Source organism: Paramacrobiotus metropolitanus, unplaced genomic scaffold (genome assembly GCF_019649055.1).
Source record: "Paramacrobiotus metropolitanus isolate TYO unplaced genomic scaffold, Prichtersi_v1.0 Parri_scaffold0000086, whole genome shotgun sequence".
NCBI classification, from domain to species: Eukaryota; Metazoa; Tardigrada; class Eutardigrada; order Parachela; family Macrobiotidae; genus Paramacrobiotus; species Paramacrobiotus metropolitanus.
The window spans coordinates 12,802-24,735 of NW_026570306.1; the positions used below are offsets into that span (position 1 = coordinate 12,802).

The 11,934-nt window shown below is 44.2% G+C and overlaps 2 protein-coding genes across 3 annotated transcripts; both read left to right on the forward strand.

Annotated features, from left to right (window-relative positions):
• Positions 1-795: 795 nt before the first annotated feature.
• LOC129596120 (uncharacterized) lies at positions 796-2,251 on the forward strand. The gene is made up of 5 exons (XM_055493311.1): positions 796-996; positions 1,055-1,189; positions 1,422-1,534; positions 1,595-1,869; positions 2,241-2,251. Exons 1-5 carry the CDS (start codon positions 796-798, stop codon positions 2,249-2,251), a joined length of 735 nt encoding a protein of 244 aa, XP_055349286.1.
• A 4,126-nt stretch (positions 2,252-6,377) lies between these two features.
• LOC129596112 (leukocyte elastase inhibitor-like) lies at positions 6,378-9,001 on the forward strand. Of its 2 annotated transcripts, XM_055493296.1 has the most exons (4): positions 6,378-6,858; positions 7,516-8,206; positions 8,344-8,569; positions 8,743-9,001. In XM_055493296.1, exons 1-3 carry the CDS (start codon positions 6,490-6,492, stop codon positions 8,535-8,537), a joined length of 1,254 nt encoding a protein of 417 aa, XP_055349271.1. In that variant the 5' UTR covers positions 6,378-6,489; the 3' UTR covers positions 8,538-8,569; positions 8,743-9,001. The 2 variants fall into 2 exon arrangements, with proteins under 2 accessions (XP_055349271.1, XP_055349270.1); XM_055493295.1 differs by having other exon boundaries at positions 8,344-9,001.
• Positions 9,002-11,934: the final 2,933 nt, after the last annotated feature.

An 11,934-nucleotide genomic window follows, 5' to 3' on the forward strand; every position in this document is an offset into this window, starting at 1 on the left:
AACTAGCCTGAAGGATATCCACCCCCCAGACCGGGGCGAAATAGCCGTCTGGCTGCTTATACGGAGAATTGGGGTAAAATAGCCAGTAGGTTATCCGACCCCAGACTGGGGCAAAATAGCCAACCAGCTGTTCCGCCCCCATTAGGCAGTTCTGGGGCTAAATAGCCTTAGCCTATTTTTATTGCGGTTGTGATCAGTTGATGTTATCGTGGAAAAAGGGAGGCAATGCAACTAAAGAATGAAACTGGCGTGACCTACTCGGCACCTGCCGGTCGAGAAGAACCGGGCTTAACTGACTACATTGAGCGATCAAACGTTTTAATCGCTCAGTTTTATGGTGTTTTGGTTCGAAACACTTAAAAATACGCACTTGCGAGGGACATGAATGAGTTGCTTCGAAACCGCTAAGATACCAACATCAGTAAGCCAAACTTCCAATTGATGTTTATTTGAAAACGAATAACGAGCAGATAGCAGTCCCATCATTTCCGTTTCACAAGTACAAATACGTTAGATACTTTCTTTATAATATTATGGCTTTAAACGTTATGGGGGATTCCGAACGTTACTACCCACCAGTAGTGCGCGTACGCAACGGCCATCACGCCACAACACGTCGTCGATAAAAGTTATGAGTCATATACAGACTGTTCGGGTCGTTGCCTACCCTAACTGAGTCGATGATATTCGCAATTTGCATTTGCCTATTGGAAATTTGGTTTTCATCGGGTTTCGTGGCAATTTTCTTTACGAGTGTCCATTGTTCAGCTAGCTGTTAAAAACCGGCAGTTCCTGATGGAGATGAAGGAGAGTTTGCAGGCCAGTGCCAGCCGTTCCTTCAAGGCTGGCGATCGTGTAATGTGCTGTGAGCCCGTTGTGTGGGCCTTGGAAAGCAGCTATTACAAAACACGCTGTGCTTACTGTCTGCGCGAAAGCCGAGAACTACGCACCTGCTCAGGATGCAAATTTCACCGCTACTGCAGCGTGGTTTGCCAGGTACGACGCTGCTTTTGGAAGTTCTCTGTCAGTAACAGTGGATTTTTCCTTTGTGCAGTCTGCTGACTGGAAGCTAGAGCATAAACTGGAGTGCGCCCTGCTGAAGACCGAAATTGGTGGTAACATGGAAACGGCGTGCAGACCTCCGGACCCGGCGCGAGTCCTCAGCATCAAGTTAGCCAACAAAATTAAGGTAGCTGTACCAGATTTCACAAATTCGGTTTGTGGCTCTTGTAGTTTCCCGACCATTGTAATATCTGGGGTGAAGAAGCTGGGTTAGCTTTGATATAGTAATAGGCTATACAGCACAGTAGTATTTGGCTGACATGTATTCCGTTAAGTTGGAGTACCATGGAGAGAGACGGAGGATACTAGCTCGACATTTCTACGTTTTTTTATACAAGCTGGCTCTTCTCTTTTCTTAGTTAAACACGATGACGGAAATCCCGGGAGCGGGACGAAAATCTGTCAAAGTCTTGTTACTCATGCTGCCAGTCAGTCCCGAACAATCAGAGCTAGAACGGCTGATGACTTCCGAGTGCGTGATATGAAAGCGAGCCACATCATGCCTAATTATGAGACTTGCTGGTGTTGACAGACTTTCCGCTGGGAAACCGCCAAATTCCATGCCAATCGGCGTACCAGTAAAAGAATTTTTGACCTATTATGGCATTCTTCTCCATAACGCTATGCGCATTTTCGATGCGCTGTATTGGCCCCGTGTACCAATCGGCTTAGCACTGTATCCACAGGTGACGCTGCATCGGATTGACATCGGTGTGCTGGGACGTCAATGTGGTGGTGGACTACCAAGGGCGACGGCTGCTCATACATGCTGTAGAAGACATTCCACAATACACCGGACTACGAGATGTAAGTCTTGGGAGTCTTATTCTTTCTGTTGGGATTCTTATTTTCGAGTGGGCCGACTGTAATTTCGCTGGGTATTGCCATACTTAAACACAACTGAGACTAATGAATTTTAATTTCTCAATATGTATATACTATATAGCGAGTATGTAATATAGCATCGCATCGTAATATAATAGCATATGTATGTAGCATCGCTCAGTAATAACAATCAAATGAAGAATTTGTCCCAATAACCATGAGAAGGGACTGTGCACAACACACTCGTAGCATCACCACGCATAAACTCTAATGATTGCGTATAATGAGACTAATGATTGCATATAATTAAAATAACAGTGCAGTGTATCATGTAATCTTCTTATGACTTGCAGCTGCGATATAACGCTATCAAGGAGCCATTCTGCCAGACAAGGGCGGAGCGGCGCGCTACATTCGAAAAGCTTGTTGGCTATCCGTGTAGTTGCCGCGGATGCACACCAGAATACGTAGCTGCACACCATCTTTAATCCTTTTACCTTGTTGGTATGGTAATTAACGGTCTTCCATAAGCGCGGTTTTTTCTTAGGATGCTGAAATTAATCCGTTACGCTGCGTAACACTGGGGTGCACGAAGCGGATTCCCAGCGACAGCCGTGCACTGCAGCCCTGTTTGGAATGCGGTGCCATCAACAGCGACCGGTTGGGCCAGTTTCGTCGATTTGAGGAGCAATATGAGACCTTAGAAAGAGCTGCTCGAGAGAGCTGTTTCCTTACATGATCGCGCAGCTGTGCCAGGAGATGGACGCGTCCGGCATCCTGCAGCCGGATGCGCATATTCGCTATGTTTGCGGCGTGGAATTGCCTGAGAAATTCTTCAATGAGAACCGCTTCGAAGAAGGCTGGGAAATGAGAAAGCAGTTAACTGGTTGCATACGGTGAGCTAGGTTCCCCCTTCAAAAATCTCATACCATGAGCAGGAGTTACGGTGTAATTGTTGCGGTCTTTCAGAAAGATATACCCAGAGTATGCAATATTTCGTTCTTTCCTGCTAATGCAAACGGGACTGTCGGCGCTGGATGCGCTTAGCAAGCATGTGCAGCGCACTAGAATGGATCAGCTCTCGAGATCGGCACGCAATCACCTGGAGGCATTAGCGGATGAAGTGTGTTTTCTCGTTATGGATTACTGTGGAGAAGCCATTAAGATCTTGGACAAATTATTTGGTCCCTAGTCCAAGGAGGTCAAGGAAGGATATGCTGAATGTAAACAGGCGCTTGCAAAGATGCTCCCTATCAAGCAAGCTCTAGGCACCAAATAGTACTACTGAGATTTGCCTTGGTAAATTTGGTTTAATGCTTTTATTATTTTGCAACGTATCTGTACAGGCAGGTGATGAATAGATTCCGAGAAATAGTTACGTATTCGTTAAAGTTGGTTTATTTGAGCCGAAACTGTCTACTTCATCATTTTACATTTTCCTTTATGGATAAAGCTGGATTGAACTGGATAGGTATGGCCTTGTCACCCCGAAGGAGAGTGCAGTGTTTGAGTATTTAACCGTGCTATATAGCACCGGATGTCCACGCAAAAGTATCTTTTTCGACCGCAAACTGTGGATAAAAGGAGAAAAATTGTATAACAAAACAAACTGCTTACACCATCAAGAACTGATAAACTGCGCTCTATAATTTCCTCGTATGTAAGAGCGCTTGAAAATGATCGATGAACATCATGGCTGTGTGAAGTAAACTTTCCACCTTAAAAGCGCTAGAGTACTATGCGGTGTAATTGCACAAGTAGTGACTATGAAAATAAAACGGTCTGCAAGAAGTTACGCATACATACACGCAGAGTATCCAGTGTTGCATGCTCGCCTACTGATTTCAGCGGGACTGTCCTTTGTTGATGTGCTCGACAAGGGAATGCATGGGATGTAATCAGTATCGAGACCGGCGATCGATTATCTGGAACCATCCGCGACCAAAGTGTGGTCTCTCAATATGGCAATATGGATTACTGTAGCGAAACCCGTAGCATTTTAGCTACGTTCGTATGGTAACTGGTAAGCACTCTAATCTACAGTAGTGAATAAATCCCATCAACCTTCCTGTAGACTGTTCATGGAATCATCAAAAAATGAGAAAAATATAAATGCCGATGCAGGCGAAACAAACGGGGATACTTCTACTTTGTACAAATAAACAGTAACTGGTGTACGAACAGGCACTGTAAATACAGTTGCATAGGGCACAATTTAATTTTAACGCACAAATTTCATGTTATTATGTTAGTACTTCGTATCGTGTATGTAATACCAAGCAATGTAAACAAATGTCTTGCCCGAATTATTTGCAAAGAATATGGTCAATACACGAGGACGCCAAATGACCTTTGATTACTTCAAGTTTTATGTTTCAACGCAGCTGCAGTACTCACTACTCACAACTGGAAGAACCGGCAAATCCCCGCCCACTGCTCGGGATAAGCCAACGTCCGCACCGAGCGCGCATAAACCGCCGTGACCTTTTCCCACATCCGATGCGCCACGACCGGACAATTGCCATTGACCGCGGCAATGAAGCGTCGACACTGTTATGTTGTCGTTTCCGTGCTACAGAAGCGCAGCAGCGGGATGCACACATCCAGGCGCCCTTCGCCGTCAGCCCGGAAAAACACATTCTGGCTTTCCGGCAACGTTATCCCGTCCATGCGCAACAAAGACTTGCTGCCGGTTGCGTCGGATGCGGTGTAGTTAACCAGCACCATCGTCTCACATACGGTCATCCATTGCGATAGTCCAAGGCATTCGAACAGCCTACTGGAAATGTTCCACGATGCGGCGGTCTCGTAGCCATTCTTGGCGATGAACAGAGGCAGACGGATAGCCTTCTAATGCAACTGATGGAAAATCGTCCACATTTTTTTAGCCAAATCCTTTTCGTGCCCCTCATGCAGTCTGTCACTAGGCGCTCTTTCGTCGAACCAATGCCACCGCGCGTGTCTCTTGGGAAAGGGTTCGTTCCAGCATCGTTAGAAGTTTGTAGTCTGTGATAGCGCTTAAAGCATAACATATCGAGCAATCCCAATATTCCGTGGCAAATAGGCAAGGGATCACAAGGATGACATGACGATTCCTGACATAATCACGCGAAATCAGCTTCTACAATGCACACATCCGGCAGTTATCCGGTAGCACGACGATAACCTAAGGTACTATGAAACTATCTGTACTGCGTATGCTCAAAGTAACCTCTATGATCGCAACCATTTAAAAAAGTCACCACTCGTAATGACTATCCACTGGTTTACTATGAAAGTACGAATAGGAGCACCCAAAAAGACCGGAAGAGGATCAGTTCGGGTGAAATATGTTTTAAAGTGCCTAATCGAAGTTGCGTCGCTCTTTCACGGATAAGTAAAGGTGGATCACGTTTATCAGTGAGAAAGCGGCGCTGGTCACGTTATGTGGTCACACTGGTCATCGTGGCCCAGTCGATATTCGTTACGACTACAAGTGATTACCGAGCATGAACATCTGCATTGTTATACTGCTGACAAACTACTGTAACTAAAACGCTACCAAAAGGCACTAAACCGTACTGGCTCATACGTAATTGAGAAATGACATCCAGCACGTTGGTGAGGATCGAAGACGGAATACCGAATATGGGCATTTCTTCCATTTCTGCAACATATTTAGATATAGGTATAAGGTAACTGCAGCAAGAGTTACCGTACATACTGTGAAGAAACTTCTAGCAAACATATGTTGCGGCAACATACGAGTACCAGAAACAGTAGAGAGTAGAAACATTAGTAGTCTACAGATACTTGTACTTTAAAGCCTAACAACTACAACTTTTATTTAGAAATTGCGAAATATTGAGAAATCAGAATTTAAATTACATAGAATCGCTTCCTCAATTTAACTGCTGTCTGCTGCGGAAATAAAAGCGATAAAAGAGGTTTTGACTTTTCATTCAGAAGCATCCTCCAACATTTTTTAAAATAACAATTTACTAAAATGTCAGATCTCGGTATACTTTATAGGTATTTCAACCTACAATGTCCTACATAACTTTATAATTATGCTGTGAACATTGGTTTTTTGAATAATACCAACGAAATGACCACCATTTTGTTTAGCCAACTGGCATGTGTGACGTGCGGCATTTACATCCTTCTGGAAAATCTTCCAAGTTTAGAAATTTCTGAGATCACAGAATGATGACTGTTCTACCGGTCACTCCAGCAGACAACCTGGAATCCGGAAGTCTAATCTATTTTTTTTTGTTTTCATAAACATAAATTAACTTTAATCCCACACAAAAGGCAATGAATGACGTGAAAATTGCTCTGTTTCTTTAAGTCGGTATATGTGTTTCACATAATTACTAACATTAATCATTGGTCTCCTACACGTAAATCAGTCATAACTCACGAAATGCCCAGAGGCGGATTCAGTTGATAATCGGCTCTACGTCTACTTATTGTATCATGCGTCTCGATTTTTAAGCTGTCTAGAAAAACTGTTGCACAACTTCTTGTGTCGCTTAACGCTCTTATTTCAGCAGCAGTCCAACCGTGGGAACCGATTGCAGTCACTACCAGTTGTATTAAACTAATTTGGATGAAATTATAATGATGTTAGACCTAAGCCCTACGATCAACAATGTCTCGCTGGCTCTCTATGGAGGCGCGACGTCGATGGTGGAATCGGGAAATTTCTTGGTGTCACCCATCAGTATTCTGTACGCCATGGTGTTGGTCTACCTAGGAGCACGCGGCCCCACCCGGGATAATTTATATGAAGCGCTGGATTTCAAGGAATTCTCCAAATCAGGAGCGGATGCAGACGTTGCCGGAGCGTTTGGGCAGCTGATGAACGACTTAAAAGTGAAAACGATGCCGAATACGCCGGCAAAAAACACCGGAAAAAACAGCAAGCTTCCTGGTTTCAGTGCTCCTCAACCGAAGGATGATGCATTCCAGTTAGCGCTTGCCAACGGGGTAAAAAAGTGTTTGAAGTATTGTAAACGTTAAAGTGCTTGTACTTTGAGTACCTCAACCTATTTGTGCCGATTATAAGTACTTATTAAAACCAGTTTTTTAACGTTCGGTGTAGTGGACAGCGTCTAATAAACTTAATTTTAATGCAAAATTTTTATTGAGATAAACGTAACATGAATTGGGCTTGTAGAGTTTCCTGTAATTATTCAAAATACTGTAAATGATGCGGGTTATTTTTTCGAAAAATTTGCTGGAAAGTGGCACACACATTGATGAGGTGTTTGTATTTCGCAGAAAACCAAATGAAAATGATTATTGAGTTAATTTATTTAATTGTGGCATATTACTCTAGAACAGGCTCACAACAACATATCGTGGGTTTAATAACAAAAGCCTGCTTTTCCTTCTAAAGATAGTTTACCTACGATTACACAACAAGCCAAAAGAATGTCTCCTTGTGTCAAGGTCAAACCTTTGCACTACCTATAATACATCCATCACAGGATGGCTCCAGGATGACTCCAGGATGTCGCCCTAGGAAATACGACCGCAACTATGACTTGTTGCCGGTTGCATAACATAAATATGGTTATTGCAACACCTGTATGTGCTACGCTTTATATGTTAATGAGTTTTTGATATACTAATATCCAACAGGTGTTTCTGCGCAAGGGTATGGAGTTTGATCAGAATTACCTGTCCATGGCCAGTCAGCAACTCAAATCTACCATTCAGACCGAGGACTACGCGAGCAACCCGGCAGCAGCGGCCGACGACATCAACAAGTGGGTCGCCGAGCGGACCGGAGGGGAAATCTCAGATTTAATTCCACGAGGAGGCTTAGACGTTGACACCGTGGCCATCTTAGCCAACGCGGTGTACTTCAACGCCCAGTGGTATACCGTGTTTCCTCCCCAGTCCGTCGACCCGCAAGCCGACTTTCAATTGCTGGATGGAACATCAACAACCGTGTCCATGATGGAAGTTATTGATAAATTTCGATACGTAGAAGATAACCAGCTGGATTTGAAGTACCTGGAAATTCCCTATGCCAACAACGAAGCCTCTCTGCTGGTGTTCTTGCCCAATGAGAACACCGGGTTGCGCCGTCTGGAAAAATCCATGACCATGGAGGTTTTACGCCGCCTGCAGAGCAAAGCCGACCAAGGATCCCCGATGTTCGTTCAGCTAAAGCTGCCGAAATTTAAAGTGGAGAGTGCGTTTGACTTGCGTGAACTGCTACGAAGAATTGGTGTGACGAAAGTATTCGCAGCAGACGCCGACCTGACGGGAATGGTGCTGGATGGCGACGCGCATGTGGATCAGGCCTTCCATCAAACTTTTATTGGTAGGAGAACAATGTGCGCTTGTATGAACTGTTACACAATTGATTGCGCTTTCCGCGATAATTCGGAGCAAAAAAGTTGACCATTGCGTGCTTTTTGATGCACTTAATGAGATACAAATATTCTTTTAATTTTTCAGATGTTAGCGAGAAAGGGACTAAGGCCGTAGCCAGTGCAGTAATAACTACCAATCGGGACGCCTTCTCAATAACTCCAGATTATCCAGAATTTTTTGCCGATCATCCATTTTTGTATGCCATTCGTCACAATCGTGCCAAGGCTATCTTGTTTATTGGACGGTTTGAGGCTCCTGTCATCTCGCCGCATGAATAAGCGCTTTTGCGGCCACAAAGTCAAATTTACTTGTGCGAGGACATTTGGTTGCTGTGAAGTGTGAACATACCCTGCACGATTAGGCTGCGATGAACAGCTGGTTAGCCGTAGCTCGCAACGCTACTGATATCACAGTCTGAATGCAAACGGCTATAAATTTAGCCGGCTGTTCATCGCAGCCTAATCGTGCAGGGTATGTTCACAGCACCCAAATGTCCTCGTATAAAAGGAAAAGCAGTAGCGGGCTACTACTGAAATATTCAATAATAATCAATTGCTTTTGCACGGTGTTTTTAATGCCTGCAGGTCAGCGTACTTGAAGGAACATTTTATTTTGTGTGGGTTTTTTTTGCAACAGAATATAAATGATGCGTCTTTACAAAGCCGTGAGGCATCCCTTGGCTGATTGCACTACGGTTTTATTGTCGCCATATCCCTCGTTAGTTGCCCGCGAGTAAAAATTGATACAGATTTTCCGAAATATGTGAGCTAATTATTTTGTGGGCTTCATCGCCTTTGTTGTTGCTTAAGTCCATGTAGTACCTTAGTACCTACATCTTGCTCGCCCCGGTAACATCAGCAGTTAAGTTGAAATTCGAAGAGGATTAAGTAGGATAATTAAATTTTCTTTGTGAAATATTGTAAAATATGAAGTGTATACGTAATAATATTGCATTTTAGTAAGTACAGTAAAGTACTTGTCATAAACAGTAGGCAGCTACTGACTAATTGTACTGACTGCTTCAGATCGTGGTTGACACTTGACAACACCATCTACAGTAAGTTCTAGTAATCAAGCAAGTCTAGAATACTTGTATGCAAGCTGCAAGGTAATACTACTGAATACTCGCAACAAGGAGGGACGTGCATGCATCTCATTAATGTACCGAGCAAGTCTGAAAGTTGTGACGCTCAACTTCTACAGTACTTCGCATGGGGCCTTAAGTTTTCCCCTCATTCAGTACGGGAAATTTTGTTTTCCCCCGCAACATGTGCCGCTATCGCTTATGTTACATACACGAGTGCAGCCTAAAAAGCTGGCTGCAGCTAAAAACCGGTTTCTGGCCAACTCGGCATATCCGATTGCGCAACTGAGCAAGAAAGAGCAGAGGCAACTCAGATGAGTTGCCGCAGCGCACGCGGCTTTAAACTGCAGTCAGCTTTAAGCGTGTAAGCGACTAAGCGGCACATGTGCGGGGGAAAACAAAATTTCCCGTACTGTATGAGGGGAAAACTTAAGGCCCCATGCGAAGTACTGTACATGTGGCTCCAGGAAGAGGAAATGCAACAAGAATTAACTTCTGTCCCTATTAAAGCGAAGTATCTAGCAAGTCGTACAGTACTGACCACTGCAGGCTGTAGCTGTGTCACTGTGTGTAATACAAACTGCGAGAGTCACAGGATTTCTCGGCCACTATATGACACAGTTGTGTTAAAAATCCGGAATCCGTTTTCCGTCCTTTATGTGCTATGTACCGTATCGCACGCACTTGACCTCGTTGTCGAGTGCGTTCTCGCTCTCGGACAGAATGTGTTGAAGCTATCTAATTCCGGAGTGATGACAATGCGGCCCATAATCGCGTTGACAGATATCGCAGGTAGTCTCAAACCGAATCTCTGTCTGTCTGACCGTCAGAAGACTGAGAACAATCTCACAGCAGTAAGCAATCTCTCCACTGAATGCTGTGTAATTACAAATCTGAATTCAGTTTTCATGTACTTTTGCTTTCCTTAACTCGATTTTCCGCGGGTTATTACTCCTTTATTGTGAAAATGGAAAGCTGTAGTGGTCTACCGGAAGTTGGCCGTCGTTCTTTCGCTGCGGGGGATGTTGTCATGTCGTGTGATCCCTTCGTTTGGGCACTGGAAGGCAGCGCCTACAAAACGCATTGTGCCTTCGGTTTTTCTAAGAGCAAGTCGTTGCGAACCTGTGCCGGGTGTCGTTTGCACCGCTACTGCAATGTCTCCTGTCAGGTAAGAAAACAGGTCGCAGAAGCAACGGCAGCAGGATTCCCTACAGTGCTTTCGTAAACCTGTCTGCCTCTCTGAACACGGTCACACGAAAAACGGCTGAACGTTATTCATTTGTCTCCTGCAAAAACCTTCGAAAACCTGAAATATGTTTAATACAGCTTGTATGACTATGATAACTGCCTGTATGACTGACTCTAGACTGCCGACTGGAAACTGGAGCACAAACTGGAGTGCGCCACACTGGCCAAGATGGGCACTGGAACGAAGGTGGAGCCGGTACGCCAGACGTCGGGCTGCGGAACAGTTTACAGCTTTAAACCCCCTCCGGAATTAGCCATAAAGATGGCTAATAAAGTCCGAGTAAGATGGCTTACTTTGCCACCCGTTTGTTTTGAGGCATTATGTTTGAAATGAGCACGACCATCCTCGGTTATGGAAGCAAGGAATCAAATAAATAAATCAATCAATAAAAAGGACATTTTTAAGAAAAAATAACCCTTTTGGTATTATTTATGGTTTCTGCACTTAGTGCACTAGCCAAGTCTTTTTTGCGCAGCATAAGTTGAACGCAGGTAATGTATTCTAACCCTGCACTTGAAGGAAATTTGTAGTGCAGCCACAGTGCTGCCACACGCACTTGTACGAGCCAATTCACCATTCACATACGCGGCTTGCAGCTAGTGCGTGTTTAAACGTGAATGGGTTGAATGTTTATCCGGCTATACAGCACCGTGTCGCTCATAGCGTACAAATTTCCTTCAAGTGCAGGGCTAGGGTACAGTATGTTCAGGTTTTTCGAATTTTTTTAACATGGTTGTGATGGGATGGCCATAATTGTGGACTTTTTGTGATCGCATTTGCTGCGGAACTCATTAGCAAAAAAAATTCAGAAGGTGCTAAATTTAATGTCAGAAAAAATAAGGCAGCATCTCAGCGATGTCCATAAGCTTTGCTTAGGCGCCTTTCCCTGCCGGCTGCCGCTGGCGGCAGGAATAGAATTTAAAAAGAGCAGCTGATTGCAAAATTATGAACAATAAACTGAAAGATGGTTGCAGTAGCCAAAAGGACGTGCAATGGGGTGACAATAGTCAAAAGAAAGTCCAGGGGGGGTGACAATAACCAGTTCCATTTTATTTATTAATACGTAATACATCTTTTTTCTTGGGCACACGATTGTTCGTACCTGTAACTGTTCTGCCTTTATCTAAAGAGACGTCGTACAATACTTCTTGTTGACCACTTATTTCTAGCTGAACGCAACGGTAAATATCCCCGGCCAGGGACAGCGTCCAGCGCGGGAACTGGTGGACATGCTACCCCAGCATCCGGCGTTGCAGGATAAAGAGAGCCAGATTAAGGAGATGGGGTTCGTTCTTTCTGTAATTTGTTTTTCCTGCTTTTGTCGTGCTCCGTAATTTTTCGC